A 21,472-nucleotide genomic window follows, 5' to 3' on the forward strand; every position below is an offset into this window, starting at 1 on the left:
CACTGCTGAGAGAGATTTCTGAAGAAATGAATGCAGGCCGCTATCCTAAATTTAGGATTCATAGGTAGCGAATGAAAATCAGCCAGAGCAGTTCAGCAGCAGTTTGAGAAGGAGCTGCTAGGAGCAGGTTGATATATGAGGAGCCTGGCAGAAGTGCTGTCTCAACAGTCCGGAGGGTGAATGCAAATTACATTGCTGAAAAGAGGCTCTTCACATTTTTTATCTTCCCTCCTGTGGAATTCCCAAGGGCTGGAAAATCTTAGGGTTGGTTGCTTATTATTTCTTCCAAAAATCAAACAGAGTAGCCTAGTAGATCACATAAAAATTGAGTAGCCTTTTAAATACCCGGTATTTAAATACAGGTATCCACCTGTATCCGACCAAATCTCCTGCCACTAACAGTTGCTTTATATCTCTGACTGTTGCACCTCAGTATTCTCCAGGAGTACTGTACGCATCTGTATCACTGAACACTTCTGCAGCCCTCTTGCCAAAATCCAGGAATATTTTCGTAATGTTATATACCCTGCCCTGAAGAGATCCTGGAGACCTGTGATTAGATGTCTATCCTACAGAATGCAGAAGGGAGCTGGGAGGCCATGCCCTTCCCAATGAAGGATTTGCAATGCAGAATACAACAGCAGCCATCCCTGAGAGGTGGCCTTTGCAGCCTCTGCTTAAATGACTCGAGAGAAGGAAAGCCATCTAGGGATAGGTGAATCTGCCAGATTTCCACATCACTGTGCAATTTTTTATAAAAAAAAAACTTCATAAAAAATCATCAGCATCTTAATGCAAAATTCTCCCAATATATGTACTTTTGCAAGCCATTTCTCCTAATGTAAGAACTTTTTATAGGTTGTTTTCATTAATATACCGCTATACACATCCCTGAAGAACTACATTGCAAAATTTGGAGCACAGTCAATTTCGAGGGGAAGGTTGAATTTTATGCATATTGTTTTGGGAATAGCAAATTACATAACTTTGCCTTTAAATGCAAACTGAAGCAAATCTCTCTCCCGTCCCTACTATCTCCCAAGGCCGTCTGCTTCACTCTAAAACAGTTCTTCTTAAGAACTTTCTTCTCAAGCTTAGTCAAGATTCACTTCCCTACAAAATCCACCCATTGATTGGAGTCTTGCCCACTTCACATTTCTTTTAAAAGCAGCTGGGCATGGAGAAAAATTGGCTTGGGTTTAATTCATTCCTCTTTGCCATGCTCCCGCAGTAAACCAGCCCCCCTCCAGCTGCTATTTGTCCCATTAGTTACAAACATGTATTCCCCAAAGGTTGGGGGGACGCGGGTGGCTCTGTGGGTAAAACCTCAGCGCCTAGGACTTGCCGATCGTCAGGTCAGCGGTTCGAATCCCCGCGGCGGGGTGCGCTCCCGTTGCTCGGTCCCAGCGCCTGCCAACCTAGCAGTTCGAAAGCACCCCCGGGTGCAAGTAGATAAATAGGGACCGCTTACTAGCGGGAAGGTAAACGGCGTTTCCGTGTGCTGCGCTGGCTCGCCAGATGCAGCTTGTCACGCTGGCCACGTGACCCGGAAGTGTCTGCGGACAGCGCTGGCCCCCGGCCTCTTAAGTGAGATGGGCGCACAACCCTAGAGTCGGACACGACTGGCCCGTACGGGCAGGGGTACCTTTACCTTCTTTATTCCCCAAAGGTTAAAAAAGAAGGGAGATGGGGGAGACTCTGCATTGTGGAAACAGTGGGAGGAAGAGGTCAGATTCACTTCACCAACACCATGGTTCTTATGCCCACAACTGCTTCTAACTGAAATGTGACGGGAGATTTTGTCCAGTTAATTGGCCAACAGTGTATCAATTACATAAATAAACATCATAAGCCCATGTCTACTCAGAACTAAGTCCCACTGATTGCAACGAGCCTTCCCCCAATTAAGCGGCACAGGATTGTAGCCAAGGAAAAGAGCATGAAGCATTTTCAGTGCCTCCCTTGGAATTATGGAATTTTCTCTTTTTCAGAGATCTATCAGTAACTCAATAGATATCTGCCGCCTTCTGCTTTGTTGCTGCACTGGGGGAGCGTAGGGAACCGCTAGCTTAAAACTTTGGTTTGAGAACACTGGTCAAAAATATTACTCACAGAAACAAATCCTGAGGGCTTCCCTTTGATGGGAATTCAACCATCAATGTGTGTGATATTTTACGAGGCAAAACGTAGTTAAATAGAGAGTTATTAATGCATCCTCTTACTGCAAGATCACACATGCGGTCTGATTACATCTGGCAAGAGAAGCTGTTGCCTACAGTAGTTAATTTCATAAAAAAAACAGCCATGGCATAAAATAATGCACAAAGAACAGAAGGCACCGCCTAATGTCACGCTAATTGTTCAGCCCACTCTTGTCCACAGCTTAGTCTGGGGCGTTACGTCATTTTATTTATTTAAGAAAATAAATAAAATGCCACTTCTTTGCAAGAAAACCTCAAGGCAGTTTGCAAAAATACAAAACGAAACATAAGAATTATCGATTTAAAGACGTGTAGGTTTTTAAAAATATTCAGAAGACTATTAAAAGCAACAGCAGCTAAAAAGAAATAACACACCAAGTGTCTGGATAAAAAGGTAAAGGTAAAGGGACCCCTGACCATTAGGTCCAATCGTGGCTGACTCTGGGGTTGCGGTGCTCATCTCGCTTTATTGGCCGAGGGAGTCGGCGTACAGCTTCCGGATCATGTGGCCAGCATGACTAAGCCGCTTCTGGCGAACCAGAACAGCGCACGGAAACGCCGTTTACCTTCCCGCCAGAGCGGTACCTATTTATCTACTTGCACTTTGACGTGCTTTTGAACTGCTAGGTTGGCAGGAGCAGGGACCGAGCAACGGGTGCTCACCCCATCGCGGGGATTCGAACCGCCAACCTTCTGCTCGGCAAGTCCTAGGCTCTGTGGTTTAACCCACAGCGCCACCCACGTCCCTTGTCTGTGTTTGGATAGGCTCGCGTAAACCAAAATGTTTTAAGCTGGGTACAGTGAAGGTACCTGCCTGATGTCAATAGGCACGGAGAGTCAAAGTGTAGGTTCTGCCACATGGAAAGGTCCGATTTCCTACAATGAAAACAGGTCCCAGGATAGAAGCCTGAATAACCCTTTCTCAGATGCCTCCATACATGAAGAGGAATCATTCATACAGAGGGCTGCTCTTATGGCCCCACCTTCTATGCATGTAGGCTTCTCCCTTAACTAACAGATAGGTATAAGGGGCAAAACCAGCCACATTCCAGGTGCTGTTCCCCTTCCTGTGATTCACACACAAAAGGAACTAGAGTGAGATTAGTTCATCTACTGACAATATATTTCTGTCTGACTACACTCCATCTCTCTTAAATCCAAAGTTAAGGAAGTGCATACAGGCTCAAACAATTATGTAAAAGAATTCCTCCCCCCCCCAATAAGGGGCATTTTAAATTATTTGCTTCAATTAAAAGTTGATTTTGCAGCAAATATTTTAATGTGCCGGGTCACGATGAAATGAAAACAGACAGAATGGGTTATAATCTAATGCCTCAAGATTTTGCCATGCATCAACTAAAAACCTCTTAATGCCTTTGATTAATCTTGCTCTATATTGGATACTGTTAGAGATATGGGTGCCCCCCTCCCCACAGCATCAATTTGGCAACTCTGCACTGATACTATCATTTCCAGAGTAACAATCAATACTGGAATAATGTTTGCATAAATAGCTATGCTTTGTGGGAAACCTTTTGGAATAATTTCAACACTGTGGTCTTTCCACATGTAATGCAATAATGTTGCTTCCTTGACTTTAATTATCAAAAAAACACTGCGCGCACATGTCTTTATGGATAATTGCGCTCTCAATAAAACAATTTTGCAGGCTATTTTAGGATAACTTTAAAGCGCCAATGGTCTTTTGGCAATTTGGCAGGTTATTTTGGGATAATGTCAAATACTTTGTTTTGTTTTTATCTCTTTTCAATGAATTGTAGAATTGGGAGGGGTCCCCCAAGGGCCATCTAGTCCAGCCTAGTCCTGCAATGCAGGACTCTCAACTAGGTCATATATGACAGGGGGTCATCCAAACTCTGCTTAAAAATACTCCAAGGAAGGAGAGTCTGCCACCTTCTCCTGGGTGTCTGTTCCGCTGCCAAACAGCTCTTACTGTCAGAAAGGTCTTCCCAATGTTTAGTCAGAATCTCCTTTCCTGTAATTTGAAATCTTTAAAATTTAAATAGTATTGCTGTTTTTTTAAAAAAGGAAACAAAAAATTAACATACCTAAACTCTTTCGTCATGCAACAACACCTCAAACTGATCAATAACATTTCCTGGCACACCAGCTCTATCTTTGTTACTAGTAATTTACAGCTAGCATTTGTCGACAGGATGTGTTCACTTTTTATATGGGGAGCCACCAGGGTTAACAATCCACCCGAAGGCCTACCTTTCTTGTGGCTTTTGGTTGCCGGAACTGAAAAGGCATTAAAGCCTTCAAGTTCAATGTGACGTAATGACCTCAAATTCAGTTGTAAAGGTAAAGGGCCCCCTGACCATTAGGTCCAGTCGTGACCGACTCTGGGGTTGCAGCGCTCATGTCGCTTTACTGGCCGAGGGAGCCGGCGTATCGCTTCCGGGTCATGTGGCCAGCATGACTAAGCCGCTTCTGGCAAACCAGAACAGCACACGGAAATGCCATTTACCTTCCCGCCAGAGTACCTATTTATCTACTTGCACTTTGATGTGCTTTCGAACTGCTAGGTTGGCAGGAGCAGGGACCGAGCAACGGGAGCTCACCCTGTCGCGGGGATTCGAACCGCCGACCTTCTGATTGGCAAGCCCTAGGCTCTGTGGTTTAACCCACAGCAGCACCCACGTTGTACAGGTGATTTAAACCAGGAGGAGAAGTTGGGAGAGGAGGACTGTCCCCAAAATAACAAATAGTCGAGACATGGCATCAAATGCTACCTTGTGTATATCACAGAAAAAGAATCAGAGGTGCAATGTGGTACACAGAGCCAGTCCTACCATTTGGCAGGGTGAGATAGCTCCCTCAGGCAGAAGATGCTGAGGGGCAGCAGTGAGGACAGGGTTTTTTGTTGCATGTGTCCTGCCCTGCCCTTAAGCTTGCCTGCTGCCCTCACCACCAGTGTGGAAAGTTAAAATTGAACTGCCTGTCCGGTCAGCTTCTGGGCGAGGCCATCTTGTTCTTTGACTCAAGACATCCACTACATTACCAAGCACAAAGGATGCTTTTACCTCCACTTTCCAGAGACCTGAGGCGGGTGGTGGCAGGAGGGAAACTGAGCCCGAAAGAATGGGAAGTCTAGCAGCTGCCATTAACAATTTTAACAATGCAAAAATGGAGATGAACCAGGGTCTGTAATTTTGCCAGAAAATAGGGACTGTCTTTCTTCAAACAAATAGGAACACGCCTGCTTTGGTGAGGGGAAGGGCCGACTCCAAGGAGCTGGCATTTCAAACACTGAAATGGATTTATCATTATCTTTCAGACAGCTACATGTGGCAGCTTCACCATGAAGGGTTTCATGGAGCTGTCATCGCTGCTGTTGCTGCACCTCCCACATCCATTTTGATTACAGACTTGCGAGAGTCAGCTTTTCCAACCTGCTGTCCAAAGCAATGGTTAGTTGCCTCCTCTAATGAGCCTAATTTCATACTGTTCTCATTAATGGGAGAGATCAGCTGCTCTTCTTATCAATACTCATGTCAAGTGAAGGTTTCAGCCTTCTCTCTGACAGAGCTCTATTGGGAGGGTCAATTCATTGCTATTGTGCCAAAAGGCTGTGTGTTTAGCATTTGGCCCAGAGATGGTTCAGAGAAGAGGAGGCTTGACGTATTTTCTTGTGGAGCAGTGGTGATACACAACAGCTGGCCTGAGGATGATGAGTTCTAGAGGAGCTTTTACCTTTCCTAGCAAAATGTTCAGGAACTCATGGTTTGAGAACCCCAGTTGTGCGAATGTAATGAAAACCAAGCAAATAAATGATTTTTTAATTAAAAAAACCAAGGTTTTATTATTATTAACATGTGAGAATTATGTGTGTTCTAAACATTGTGGTAATATTTCCCTTCACCCCGGGCCTTCAAGAGGGCTCTATTTGAGCTATAAACAGAGTAGGCATATTAAATTTTTTAAAAATGGAAGTCCCAGATGCCCTTTTTGTAGCATCAAAAATGTTTCACCTCCAGGTGCATCAGGTTAATTAAACAACTGCCCCATGATCCCCCTTGCCCACAGAGGATTTTGGGAGCATACGCCGTTCACATGAGTAGCCGGTCCATGCCAGAATCAGCAGCAGAGCCTGGACCAGCAAACGGTCTTCTGAAATGGCGAGTGCCCCTTGACCTGTTCTGCTCCACACAATCAGCTCAGCCTGCGCTGTTGAGCCGGCTGAACGCATAACCCTCTTTCCACTCCCTCTGTCACAGAAGTTGCACACTTGCCAACATGGAACTGCTCCTAACATCTCTCCTCCCTCTTCTTCATCTGGCACAGATCCTGCGCAGATGTTAATGAGGCGTTTTGAACACTGTTACAGACCTGCTAGGCGTGCTAGTATTTAGAACAGCTACCTCATTTTCCCACCCCACATTTTTAAAAAAAAGGATACCACAAATTCAGCCACATGAACTACTCAAGATGATCTCAGCTGATTTTGTGATGCCTGAAAGGAACACAGGAAGATGCTTTATGCTGAGTCGGAAAACATTGGTTCGTTTAGCTCAGACTGACAGTGGCTCTTCGGGGTTTCAGACTTTTTTAGTCCCATCTGGAAACGCCGAGGATTGAACTTGGAACCTCTGGCATGCAAAGCGTTTGCTCTACCACTGAGCTATGGTCCTTCCCCCTAAGCATGCATCTACATGACAAGCTCTGGGCAGCCTTTGACAGGCGACGTGGTTCCACACATATTAGACCTGCATTTAGAGACTTCAGCAAGAAGACACATTAGGGACTTGGTTGACAGGGATATGCATTCAAATGGGGCATGAAGAGAAACGAAGTGGAAATAGAAAACATGCACTAATCGAATAATTTGGACCAAAGTGCACTGCATTCTTAATTACGCTAGCAGGCACTAACTCTGCAGCAGCGCATGTACTTCCCAGATTGTGGCTCTGTGGCAAAGCCAATTTTCCCACCACCATTCACAGGGTCAGTGTAATTGGGCATTCTGGTCTCTCCCTGTTTTTATACCTTCTTCCAGAAATGAAGTGTCATAAAAGCAAGGCTCCGTATTTATGGAGGTCAGGAAGGTGCAAACAAGGAGCATAAGGAGGAGTGATGAAAAATGTAAATAAATCCAAATATGAGAATCTAGCTATGCCTTAATTTTCTCTGACCATGAGCTCTTTATTAAAGGGGTGGCCTCCGACAGAAAGGTCACTCCACCTGTAGTTCCTCCATTATGAAGTACCCTCCTGTCTCCTTTGCTACAAAGATATTCTTCCTGCACAGCTCTCCCCTTGCCTGCTGCCACACATCCTGCTCTAGTGTGCCGGCTATATTTGAGAAACAATTACTGTATTTTTCAGTGTATAAAACGATGCTTTTTGCTAAAAGAAAATTAGGCAAAAATTGGGTGTCGTCTTATACATGGATAGTGAATGCAGAGGTGAACGTGCGATTAAGGGCAGCAGCAAGCAAGAGATTGACAGCGGCGATTGTGCGGGTGATTGGTGGCTACGGCAAGGCCTGCTGGCAATTGGCTGTGGCTGCGGCAATAGGGCAGGCGATTGGCGGCTGTGGCGAGGCAGGCAGGCGATTGGTGGCTGCGGCAAGTGGGAGGGTGGGCTGTTGGTGGCGGCAAGCGGGCAGACAATTGGCGGCTGCAGCGAGGTGTGCAATCGGCAGTGGCTGTGGCACGCAATCAGCAGTGGGAAGCAGGCGGATGAGCGATTGGCAGAAGTGACCTCCTCCACGCTCCAAAAAGCTAAACAACTTAATTTCTTAATTTTGGGAGTAAAAGATAGGGGTCTTCTTATACATGGGGGCGTCTTATACACGGAAAAATGCGGTAATAGACTGGTATTGGTATAACAGCAAAGAAAGCAAGTCTGGTATTTATACGTCCAAAAAGTGTTTGCATTTGTGGGCTACAGGTTTTCTAAGACTTGGGATTTCTTACCCGTTATATAAAACAGGATGGGGAAACGGTGGCATCCTATATGTTGGCTGGACTTCATATCCCATCAACCAAAGCCAGTGTGGCCAGAGTCATGGATGCTTGGAGCTGGTGTCCAGCAACATGTGGAGGGTTGCAGATATTCCACCATAACTATGGAAGATCAGACTTGAGCCTGCAGGCAATTCTCCTTTTGTGCACATTCAAGGCATGCGCAACCACACACACACACGCATATCACCTCAAGCCCGGAAGTGGCACAAATGCAGCAAAATGGCATGAAAACAGTGCCTAGCAATTCCACAAGCCTTTGCAAGTGCAATCCCAGGAGCCCTTGCACCGACCATTGAGTCCTGTGGAGAGTTGGGAGCTTGAGCAATGAGCATTGGACTGAGCAATGGTGGTGGAGTTTGGCAGATCTGGTAAGTGCTGCTGGGTCTTTTTAAGGGGTTTTCAAGGGTTTCCAGAGGTTTAGAGGATGTTTGCAGGCTTTTTCAACAGTGTTCCCAATATATGCGATTCATAGGAGCCGACTCCTAGGGGCCCAGGTCCCTTCAGCCCACAGAATAAAATATTTGAGCCCCCCCCCAAGATTGATGAGCATTGCCATTTAAATGGTGTCCATGCACCAAGTCTTGTGATCAATTACGCATGGCGGGGCTTACCTGCTGCTGCCACCGCCCACTTTATTCAAGTTGGCATCCCTGATGCAATTTCACTTAAACACACAGCGCCTCAGAATGTAACCCCTGAGTAAATGGGGAGTTGCATGTATCACATTATTGTAGCTTTTACTATTCTGCTTATGTTTTGCAAGCTGAGCACATTTTCTAAGGGAGAAGGTTGCAGCTGATGGGAAAGAGAGAGACCCCAGAAAGCCACCACCAGCCAGAACAGACAATGGTGCACATAGTTAGCCAGTATGCACAAAATGTCTTGCCGCAGCACACAGAGGCAGTTCCAACATGTTTCCACATAGCAGTCTTCTAATTCTAGTGGGAAGTGGTGCTCAGTCCCCTGTCCCTCAAAGCTAGTGGCAGCAACTTCAGTAAAACTGGGAGCACCCAGCTTAGCAGCACTTCTTGCAATAAAATCCTAATGAAAATAAATTGATACGTATTTACCCATATGCCGAGGAGCATATGGTTAATGCGTTTAGACATCACTAACAAAGTTAAGTCTCAGCTAAATTTGTTGGCTTCCGGATAAAGACTGTTCTCTACAGCAAACCAGAGCTGACAGTAATTTTAACTCCACAGCAGCGTGCTTTCTTTTTTAAAAAAAAGTATCCAATTTTTAAAAAATGTGTTCCCGACCTACCTAGCAAGTTTCACAAGTACAGTCAGGGCAATTTGGTGCAGGTGTTTAGTCATCCTTTGGAAATGCATTTACGGTGCACGCTTCATTAACCTCCTGATGACGAGCGCTGCTGTTGTTTGAGATTTGGCCATCACAAAAAAATGAATGAAAACTGACAGTACAGAGCCCTCTCTGTGCAATATGCACTAAAGGAGAGGAAGTGAGTAGAGGGGCTCAGGAGCCATGCTTTGGGCACCACCCACCTGGCACACAGCTTTCCGCCCCAACCCTGTTCCCACTGCTCATGCCTTAGTGTGTTAACACGGCTGTGGCGATCACACAGGGTCCCCGGACGTTTGACGGTCTACTGACCCTGTGCCACCACTGTGATTGCTTTCTTCGCTGCCACCAACCCGTTTCCCTCGGGTACACACGAAGTCCAGACAGTTGTTAACATTAACTAATAATCAAGTTTATTTATGGCATGAACAAGCTTATGGTTTCAGTTAATTTTTCTTGGCAGTTTCTTAATTGTAGTTCCTTAACTGTCCTATGCGTTCCTAACAACTTCAAACTGATTATTCCAACTATCTATCTGACTCCGCCTAACAATTCCTCTCACTCCCTCACCACACAACTCAACCAACCCACAGACTATTCTCCCTCTTCTCCAACTCCCAACTCTCAACTGACTTCCACACACCTCAACTCTCACTCTAACTCCTCCTATCAGTTTCTCTCTGGCCAATCACATCACACGCATTTAACCCTTTCCTTATGACCCACCTTGGAGGCAAACGCCACATAGGCCATCTGAGATGCTGGAGAAACTTTTGTGCGCTTTGTACGTCCAAGAGGCTTCTTTGATTCTGGAACCTTGCACAACCGGGGCTTCAGAACTGGGGAAGCCTCTGCACAGAGGTAAATGTGTAAATGCATGGAGGCTTCCCCATCGCAGGCAGCCCCACCAGCATATGGTAGGGCTGGGGGGAAGCCAAGGGGACTGCTGCCACTGCCCCCCAACCCGCCTCAACTTCCCTCTTTGACTGAGTAACGCATGAAGAGGGCTTTGAGAAAGATTACTCTCAAAGTATGGGCTGGAAACAAGATAGCTCAGTTGGTAGAGCATGAGACTCTTACTCTTAGGGTCGTGGGTGAGAGCCCCACATTGGGCAGAAAGATTCCTGCATTGCAGGAGGTTGGACTAGATGATCCTCGTGGTGCTTTCCAATTCTATGATGCTATGGTTCTGACACAATTTCATAATCTTAGCTTGAGAATGCATAATGTTGATGTTTCAATTATTAAATCAATATGCTAATGCTTTAATTGCATATATACTCTGTGTGAATTGCCCAAAGGACCTTGTCAACAAATGTTAGTTATATATAACAATATATAACTAACTATATATATATATACACACACACACACACACACACACAGAGAGAGAGAGAGCTTTTTTGAAATCTGTGTCTCTATAAGAAAATGGATTTGCATGTGAAAGTATCAGCCTCACAAGTCAGTTGGGAATAAACGTAATAAGTATGGGTATTTGCACTTTACTTTATGAAATTATACTGCCTGATATACTGTTGCCTGTTTTCCCATTCTCATAATTCCACCCCCCCTGCAAAGAATTTGGGGTTTGAAAGTGTGAAGCACCCTCATTTTCAAGACAATTAGAAATGGTCTTTTGCAGGGTTGCATCACCTTGTTGAATTTGTTTTTACAAATGGATCTCCACTGTGAAACCAATGGTGGGGCATTCAGATTTCTCTACATATTGCTAAAATGTAGAGATAGAAGATTAACTCTTGAAACACAGTTTCCACACTTGTTTTCCAACCAAGCCAGCCAAGAATATTGTTAGAACGGAGATACATTCTCCTACCCTATGTATCAATTAGAAACAGTATTTTTTATATTATGAATATATATGACAATGAAGCGAGAATGGCTTGCCTAGTGCAGCTGACGGTTCAGACAATTTTGCAAAGGTTTCAGTATGAGCCTTTTGTACAGGCCCTTGTCCAAATGGGGGAACCAATGGGAGAGGATTTGTTGTTTTTAACTGAGCCACGGCTTCCTTTTTTTCAGCCTGTGTAAATACCAGACAAGGGCCATGTTAAGTGCTCTCCCCTCAATTTCCATTCTGTTTGTCTCTCCAAAAGCAACACAACACCACAACGCAAGCCTTTTACTATCTCTGCAAGCCGTAATTAAAACAAGGGCCGCAGACAATATACCTTCAACTCATCATTTGTCTCTTCACAGACCTATTCAGTTTATGGTTTCCAGTTTCTACAGCTCCTGTCTCTCTCAAACCTGGGAGAATCAGAGTTCTAGTTCCAAAATTACACCAGGGTTGATTTCAAGCCACTCCATGCACTTAGCAGTTTGTTTTCCTTTACTTGCTTATCAAAGGGTGGGGGGTTGGCAGATGCGGGGTGAGGAATGAGTCGCCTTTTCTGTGTCTCACCCACCCACTGCCACTTTGCCGCCTCCACCCTCCCGACGGCGGCCAGACCAAAATCTAAATTGAGACAAAGCTCCCTGCTCTTCCACCCCTCCCTCCAACGCAGCCCCCATTTTCCATTCAGCAGAAGTGGGCCACTCGGAGGCAGCAGCCCAGGAGCTACAAGTAGGCCAGACGAGAATAAACAGCGCAAACAAAGAATATCCTGTCCACTCCGAGAGAGGCTGAAGAAAGAGTGATGTCTCCATTAAAATTCAAGGCAGGGAAGCAGCACGCAGCCTGTCAGCAGCCTAGCTAATAAAATGAAATAAAAAGGCGAGGGGGAGGGGGAAAGTTTGCAGTGGAGAATGAAGGAAAACATAGGGTAAGGTGCAGGTGCAGCCACAAAAGCCAGGCACTTCACAGTTTTAAGGTTTTCCTCCTTAAGTGAAAAGGAACAAAGGGCAAATCCAAACAATTCTCATTAAGGTTTGTATTTCCCCTTCCTCCTCGAAGGAGCTCAGGAGGGCCTTCTTGGTAGTGGCACCCTCCCTATGGAAAGCCCTCCCTTCAGATGTCAAGGAGAGAAAGAATTACACAACTTTTAGAAGACATCTGAAGGCAGCCCTGTATCAGGAGGTTTTCTATGTTTGATGTTTTTAATTATGGTTTTAGATCTGCTGTAAGCCACCCAGAGTGGCTGGGAAAACTAATTAAATAATATTTAATTTAATTTATTTATTATTGTTATTGTTATTATTATTACTACTACTACTAAGGATGATACACATGCCTTTCCTGCTCCAAAGAACGCAACAGCCCTGTGAGGTAGGTTGAACTGCTTACCCCGTGAGCTTCAAGACAGATGGAAGATGGAACCTAAGCCTCCCCAGTTTAAAGCCAACATCTCATCCGCTCAGCTACAGAGAACATAGGAGACTTATACAATGGATGCATACAGATTGCTGCTAATGCCATGTACGCTCACCTTCAAGCACCAGTGATGGAAGTGCACTGGAGGTGGAATAATTAGTAACGTGTACACATTACTTAGGACGCAGGTGGCGCTGTGGTCTAAACCACTGAGCCTCTTGGGCTTGCCGATCAGAAGGTTGGCAGTTCAAATCCCAGCGACAGGCTGAGCTCCCATTGCTTGGTCCCAGCTCCTACCAACCCAGCAGTTCGAAAGCACGCCAAAAAAGTGCAAGTAGATAAATAGGTACTGCTCCGGCATGAAGGTAAATGGTGTTTCGGTGCGCTGCTCTGGTTTTGGTGTTCCATTGTGCCAGAAGTGGCTTAGCCATGCTGGCCACAACCTGGAAAAACTGTCTGCGGACAAACGCCAGCTCCCTCGGCCTGTAAAGCAAGATGAGCGCCACAACCCCAGAGTCGTCTGCGACTGGACTTAAATGTCAGAGGTCCTTTACCTTTTACACATTTCTTGAGGCTAAGATCCACAAGGAGTATTGATGACCTGTGTGGGATTGTAGAAATTGGGCTTCTTACCTCTGAAAGCCCTGCCCAGAGGGAACCAATTTGGTTCGCAACACTGGGAACATACAGCTTGCAAACTCTCCCATCTTTGTGCAACTGTAGTGGAGAATAATTAGACTCTCCAAAAGAAACTGATTTCTGGGATTTTTATGGTTTTCACCAGATTTTGCTTCAACAAACAAGGTCACTGTGAACTTAAAAACATGGAACCCCTCCCGCTCATGGATTTACGTTGCATTCAACTGTGAAATGCAAAAAGAAAAATTGCAGGAAGCCGGTAGAAACAGAAATCCAGAAAGAGGCACTGAATCCAGAGAGTGTGTCTTACCTCTCGAAAGTACAAAAGGTTTCCGATGAAAGGCAAAGGTGGAGGGTGGCGGATGCCCACTTTCTCCAGCCTGGAGAAGCCAGAGGTGGAATACCTGCAAAACAAGGAAAGTAATGAGGTTTGCACCAAGCCTTGCTTTAAGATTTAATGGATGAAAAGTCTCATGACTAAAAGGAAGAGAGCCCTAGAACCTAAGGAGCATAGCCGGAGCGTAAAATCTCCTTCCCCTGGATGTTTGCAATATGAGACTGGACAGGCAACCCGCAGGGACATTACTGGATTCTGATTCCCAGTCATGGAATATCAAGAAAAGGCGGCTGGTGACCAAATACAGGCAAGGCACTCAGGTTGCAGATACACCTGATAAAATCAGATTCCCACACCTCCAGCAATCTTAGAGACCACTCAGACCCTGTTTGTGGCTTTGATTAATGATTTACACATAGTGATCAATTGGGAGGGAAGGATAGGATTATTGATTCTATTATAACATTCCATTGCCTTTGATTGTGTTCATGAGCCCTCTGCAACTTAACTGCAGGATCTGGTAATTATTAAGAAAACTGCTCTGCAAAGGGTCAGCCTATTGCTAGCTGGGAGATATCAGGAGGCAATGATGGGCTTCTGTCCTGTCCCCTATAGGCACGGAATCCAGAACCAGCATTTTACTGATTATACTTAGACATCATGAGTTCAGAAAATCAAAATAGTTAGAAAATATTCTCCTATTTTACAACAAGAATACCCCCTTTCCTCCCTTATAGTTTCCAATTAGCAGAAAGTTTACCTTTGCATTAGCCACAATTATTTCAGATTTATAGGCCTAGTGGACACCTAAACTGAAACCATAATTTTTTGTCTCAAGAAAACCAATAGCCACCAGACAGCAATGATGATTTGGTAATCCGTAGGCTAGATCTCATGCCAAAACCTTCAGAAATAAGGATATACAGTTTCCGACACACGTACACACTACAGATACCAATACTTCTTTTCAGGAGGTCAGAGATAAGGAGGTCAACATTCATGAAGTCTTCCTTCTTCTAAACTAACCTATTTTGTGTGTGTTTTAATTAATGTATTGTCAACTACTGGAGCCCTTGTGACAGGAGATGTTAAAAATGTAGGTATTATTTATTCATTTTATATTGCGCCAGAAATGTACTAGGTGCTAAATAATAAAGTCCAAAAATAGATTTTCGCACATCTTCCAGTCTTTGACAGAGGAAAACAGGTACAGTACACTTGCTGTATATATTAAGTGAAACAGTGAAGCAATAAGCAGTGTGGTGGGTAAGCAAAGTAAAAGGAGCTGGTGACAACCCCCCACCCAGGAATTTGCAGACTGTTCACATCTAACTACACCTTACTTGCACAATGTAGAAACCACATCTGAAGTTAAGACTTCTAAACTTCTGCTTATTTTTACTGAAACAGATCTTATTCTTCAAATATTTAAAGGAACTTCGGGAATGTTAAAAATGTTGTGTGCACTAGAAAAGTCAGAGGCTTCTGTTCTCAAGTATTATACAGTCTTGTGCCAGGCAAATCAGTACGATTTCTTATTTATTTTGAAACTGCCCTTTCATTATCGTATTCCAGAGCAGTTTACAGAACATAATAAAACAACAATATATCAAAAACAACAAATGCAAGCAAAGCCACAGTAGAAGAAGTTATCATTTCACTAAAAGCTCGTTATTAAGATCAGCAAATGCTTGGTTAAACGCGTAAGTATTCAACAGATGCCGAAACACAATGGATGCTGGTGCTTGCTCTACTTTACAGAAGAAATCTGCCATATTAGAAACAAGGGCCACATTCATGTTATACATTTAAAGCACCATGATACCACTTTAAACAATAATGGTGGCTTCCCCCCAAATAATTCTGGGAGCTGCAGTTTATTAAGGGTGCTGTTAGGAGACCCCTATTCCCTTTGTAGAGATACAATTTCTGGAGTTACCTGGGAAGAAGTATCGACTGTTAAACCACCCTGAGAACTGTAGCTGATAGAAATAGGGCTCTCCTAACAACTTTCATCACCCTTAATAAACTTCAGCTCCCACGGTTCTTTGGGGGAAGCCAAGAATGTTCAAAGTGGGCATCATAGTACTTTAAAGGTATGGTGTGAATATGGCCAAATCATAACCAGTACAGAAAGAGCTTAAGCAGATGTTATGAGAGATACACAGACGCTGCTGTAATGTGTCTCTCAGCCCCTTCTTCCGCATAACATTTAGGTCACTGTGCCTCCACTGGCGACACGATGCCATTCTGCCATACATTGTCTTGCCCTGTGGCTGACACCCAGTGAGATGAAGCGCGTGCAGGGTGATGTTGCCTTTGCTTTTTGTCACATGTGCTATTTGTTTAAACCGGACATAATGAGAAAGAAGTAGGGAAACAGAGATGAAGTAACACCAATGAGTTAAGGCCACAGTACAGCTCTTGCACAGCCATTGTAGGCTATGCAAATATAAAGTTTAAGTGACTGACTAGGAATCTATGGCAAAACCAGCCAGATAACCTCTACCTCCCAGAATCCCAGTTTAATAGCTAAAACGTTTAAATGTTCATTTTCCACCCTTATAATTTTTGGGTGTGTAATTTGTTTTGCTACGCATGCCTTTGCTTTAGTAAGGAACAGATGAAAGTTGTTATGTATTGAGAGAGGTGGTGCGATTCTTTTTTTCTTTTTTTTAAGCTTAAAATGCAATTTCACCAAGCAGTATAAAATTTCATAACATTTTTTCATCATGTAATTACATGCCTTAATTATGTAATTTGACATCTTAATTGCATAATTAAAAGGACATGATGTTTCAGCTTAATTAAACATCCTAATTATTATGCAAGTTCATATGCGCACATTGCGATCCCCTTTGCAAATGCAGATAGACAGATCTTCAGCCATTTTCCTAGATGTCAATAGGATGAATACATTCTGAACTGAATATATAAAGATGCACATATAAATGGAAGGAAGCACCTGTCCCATAGTAGTATTAGTATTATTTACATCATAATGATTAGAGCGGGCTGCACTCTTCCATCCCTTACACACGGCAGTGGCATCACTTGGCAAAGGCATATCCCACTTCCACACACCTGGATAAGGAACAGGTTGTGATCTCAGTGCAGTCCCAACAGCAAATATTAAACTGCTCAAGGAGCCATATTAAGATATTATTTGTACGTTCTTCTCTTGCTCGCACACGTACGCTCAGGGACACACGCAGACTCACTCATGCACTTGCAAGTCGGCATGCGTGCATGCAACCGTGCTTTTATATATACACATGTATACTATGCTTCTTTAACTCCTTTAAAAACTTTATCAGCCTCCTTTCCTGCACTGAAGGTTCCTCTCATTGCTCACAGCCAAAGGCCTTTGCAAAAATTCAAGCCTAATTCTAGTTTCTCCCCCACCCTCCTGCCCACTGAGTTCTACAAGGGCAACACTGAAATTGAGGAAGAGGGAGGGAGCTGACAGGCATTCTGTCCTGTTGAACTAAAGGTAAGCAGAAAGGCAAGCTGGCAAGGACTGGCTGCGAGCAGGCTATGGTTGATAGAGCAATGCCTCCTTCACCCTGATACATATAACACCAGCATAAACTTCCCTACACATCTGTTCACGCTATTCCCCTCTTGCACAGGAACTACTCATTTAAAATATCTTACAGCTTTTCGAAAAACCAGTGTTCTCTATGTTTGCAACATCGCAGCAGCGGACCTCCATTTTCCCAATAGTTACTGGATTAGCCTTACTCCGTATCCTCTCACATAACAATATCACTGTATGACCCATAGTACCCCCAAGCAAGATTCTCCTCTCCTTGGAAAAGCATTACTTTGAATGAAACGGCTCCAGCCCTGTTCCCTCTCATACTAAACAACTGATAGAACAAGGCATGTGAACCCCTTATCTAAAACATGATGGAGAATGTCTATTGCTTTCGGTTTCCTCATTTTTGGAGCACAGAGCTCAGTATGCTTTACATCAACCTGACAGTGAAAGAATGCTGATAGCCTAGTCCTCCATCACTCCCGCCATTAATCTGTTTTCCACGCTGCTTTTGAAAGATGTGGTGCATTTCCAGGAAGGACACCAGGGCCTGAAAATCAGAGAATCTGCTGGAATTTAAAAACCATCCAATCTGACCCCTCCACATGCTTCAACTGTCCCTATATTTGGGGTTTTTTAAAAACCGTTGGTAGTGTGTGCAGTGCACACTGGCACTGCCATTCTCGCCATGACTGCCCCCCGAGTCTCTAGAAGTTCAACATCTAAGCAATGGGCAGCTGCTTCTTGACTCTAGTGTACAGGCGTGCATGTGCACAAACAAAAAGGCACGACATGCCTCCTCCAGGTGTGGTGGTAATGCAAGGAGGATGGAGCGAAGCTGTGCCTCCTGACTCCACAGCATGGTGCAGTCCTGTCCCCAACATCTGTCACATTAGATATTGCTGACCCTTTCCAGGCAGCCACACTCAATGCCAACAGGGGCACAATGTTGGGGGAGCGGCAGGGTTGAGGGGGAAAGCGCTTATTTCTAAAATGCCTTTAAACAAAACAGTAACCATTCTCTTCTTGAATTGTGGTGCCCAGGATTGTACTCCAGGCATGGTCTGGCCAAGAGAGAATATAACGGCACACTGAGAGCCGGTGTGGTGTAGTGGTTAAGAGCGGTAGATTCGTAATCTGGGGAACCGGGTTCGCGTCTCCGCCCCTCCACATGCAGCTGCTGGGTGACCTTGGGCCAGTCACACTTCTCTGAAGTCTCTCAGCCCCACTCACCTCACAGAGTGTTTGTTGTGGGGGAGGAAGGGAAAGGGGAATGTTAGCCGCTTTGAGACTCCTTAAAGGGAGTGAAAGGCGGGATATCAAATCCAAACTACTACTACTACTACTACTACTACTACTTCTTCTTCTTCTTCTTCTTCTTCTTCTTCTTCTTCTTCTTCTTCTTCTTCTTCTCTGACTTCCCTTGATCTGGACACTATACTTCTGTTGATGCAGCCTAGAATAGCATTAGCTTTTTTTTGCTGCTGCTGCATCACACTCTTGACTCGCGTTAAGCTTATGGTTTACTAAGACCCCTAGATCCTTTTCACATATGCTACCGGCAAGTCAGTTGTCCCCTGTCTTATATTTGTGCAGTTTTTGTCCCTGTTGAAATTCATTTTGTTAGCTTGGGCCCCGTCCTCCAATCTGTTACAGTCATTTTGAATCCCGATTCTGTCTTCTGAGACATTAGCTACGCCTCCTACATAAAAGTTATGATAACAGGCTGAAATATATTATCCAAAGAGCTTTTGACAGTGGCATAACTGTAAGAAAAAATTATTGATTAGTTACAATCCTATGCACACTTTTCTAGGCATAGAACACCACAGAACTTAATTCTGTGTATATGTGAACAGGGTCAAACCACTAGATTAAAATCTTGTCCAATATTCTTCTGCTATATTGAGAAAGTGTAGAGATCTTAGATTTTAAACTCCTGTTTCACAGTATAAGATTCCACTTTTGATTTACTATGTTTCATAATAGTACCATTATCTGGGTCCGCATGCCAGAGGGAAGAGCAATTTTGGATAATATAGGACAGGATGCACTTCATAAATAGCTAAACAGGAAATTGTTAATGGTTTTTGCGGTTATAATTATTTGGGTGGGGGGGTTGTACACTGGAGGCTGTAAATAAAATGGTGTTTATTGAAACATGATTTGAAAAGTTGCTTTGACCAGTTGTAAACCAATTCTGTTCTTTGCTATTCATACGAATTTATCACAGGGTCTATTTAATTTAAGTAAAGGATTTGAAACAGCATCTGAAGCCCTGTCAGAGTGAATGACTTCACTAGAGCCTCATGTATGGGGAGAGAGAGAGACGTTGATTTTGATTTTTAATGATACCAAGCAGGAAAAATGAAGACACACATCAGAATGTTACCCTTTCCCCACTATCCCAAACCTTTCCTCATAATGGAAAACAGGAATTTTCACTGAGGAGGGAAACATCCAAGATAGTGTTCACTGAAGTGCTTTCCTCCTAAAGAGCTGATAAAAAGAGGTTTTTCGTTTTCAGTTGTGGCTGCTGGCATATTGGCAAGTGCAAGGCTGAGCCATCTCTCACTTATGCACACCTGGTTTATGAAAGAGAACAACAAACAGGAGAGATGACTCAGTAGCACTTATGAAACACACACATTCGTCATCTGAAGTTGCTGTTGTTCCCATTGTTTTCTTAGCGGACTGCAGCTGGCGATGATAAACCAGGACAAAAGGGTAATTGGCTATAGCTCTGTTAGATTACCAGTGTTGGGAGATAAAATATATTCTGGCAGGCCACTGAACTGGCAAAGGATAATGGGCAGTTGCAATGTCAAGATTTCCTACTCACTGTTGATTATATTTATAACTTGTCCCTCCCTTAGGGGACGAAGAGGGGGTGTCCTGCCCAGGTATGCATCAGTTACAGATGACCCTATATAAGACTCCCTGCAGGCACAAAACTAGCCCACCAGGAATATCCAAAGTGGTACCCCCTAGCTGCAGCCAGGATACTATTTAATTTACTTATATTTACATACTTTATATCCCAAGTGGACCTGCTGCAAAAAGAGCTTTTAAGCTCTCCACCTTGCCTAGATTTATCTCGTGCATTTGAATCAGCCTGTCTTCAATTGTTTATGGCTGAAATTGTGCTAGTTAAATGTGCGTAAGACACAATCATGCTGCATTGCATTTCATGTGATATGTAAACATTCCCTGCTGTCTGAGGTCTGTTACTCCAGTTACATCTTACAGTGGGTTTATGACCATATAAATAAATCTGCTCTGACCAACCAAAATATGAATAAGTAACCAGTGCTCAGGGCGGCATGAGTGCCACCCAGCAAAAGACCACTGGTTAATTTATAAAACCAGGGAAGGAGGTAATGGCACCATAGATGACCTGAAATCCATATTCTTTAGAGCCAACCTATGTGTGTGGGTTGTGGAGTAGTAACTTCGCAGGCTATGCTCAAGCTCTGTGAATCTGAAGAACAGTCACAACATATAACGCAACAGGCTGCTTAACATAAAACAGTGCAGAAGCTTCACCCTGTAGATGAAGCAGTTGCAGCTAATCTTCAGAAAAGATTTGCACGGTCTATATTTATCTAGGGTTAAGAACAAAACCCTTCAGGCTAACAAGTCAGCAGTACAGCTACTACCTCTTAAATCTTTCATATCCACAGGACAGCTTAAACAAGCACCTGGTTATGTAGTGCTGACTTGATGCTTTCATGGCTCAGATTAAAAGTAGCCCCTCCCGACATTTGAGAAGCTCCAGGTTTTTCAGGTGAGAATTACAGGTGCATGGAAGGGAATCTCAGCAGGTAACCAGTGTTACTTCTTTCTTCACTCCCCTTTTACATTCTTGTGCCCCTAGAACAATGTCCATTCTTCAAGTTAAAATGCCACGTACATTTAAATTACTTCAAAGCTGTCCCAGCACCCTTTGTTCAGTTTTCTTTTTATAACAATCCTTGCGATCTTGAATAATAAACAGAAATTCCTCAGTGTTCAGTTCTATGGTCAGATTAATAGAGGTGGATGCTGTGGTCAGTTGGAGTCCTTTGCTGTTATGTAATTAATCAAATGCTCCTTTTTCTGGAAAGTAGGTATACAGAGAGCCAACTTTCAGGCTTCCTTAAAAACTCCCCAGAGCTCATAACATTTTGGGGGTCTATAAACAGGG

The 21,472-nt window shown here is 43.9% G+C and overlaps 1 protein-coding gene across 2 annotated transcripts in view; it reads right to left on the reverse strand.

The window, feature by feature from the left end:
* Positions 1-21,472, reverse strand: part of TBXAS1 (thromboxane A synthase 1) — a 214,335-nt gene that overhangs the window by 159,989 nt on the left and 32,874 nt on the right. For both annotated transcript variants that reach the window (XM_053404995.1, XM_053404996.1), the window contains one exon: positions 13,719-13,812. In XM_053404995.1, the coding sequence (XP_053260970.1) occupies positions 13,719-13,812 (94 nt within the window). The remainder of the gene's footprint in view (positions 1-13,718; positions 13,813-21,472) is intronic.

The sequence above is a fragment of the Podarcis raffonei genome, chromosome 10, assembly GCF_027172205.1.
Source record: "Podarcis raffonei isolate rPodRaf1 chromosome 10, rPodRaf1.pri, whole genome shotgun sequence".
NCBI lineage: Eukaryota > Metazoa > Chordata > Lepidosauria > Squamata > Lacertidae > Podarcis > Podarcis raffonei.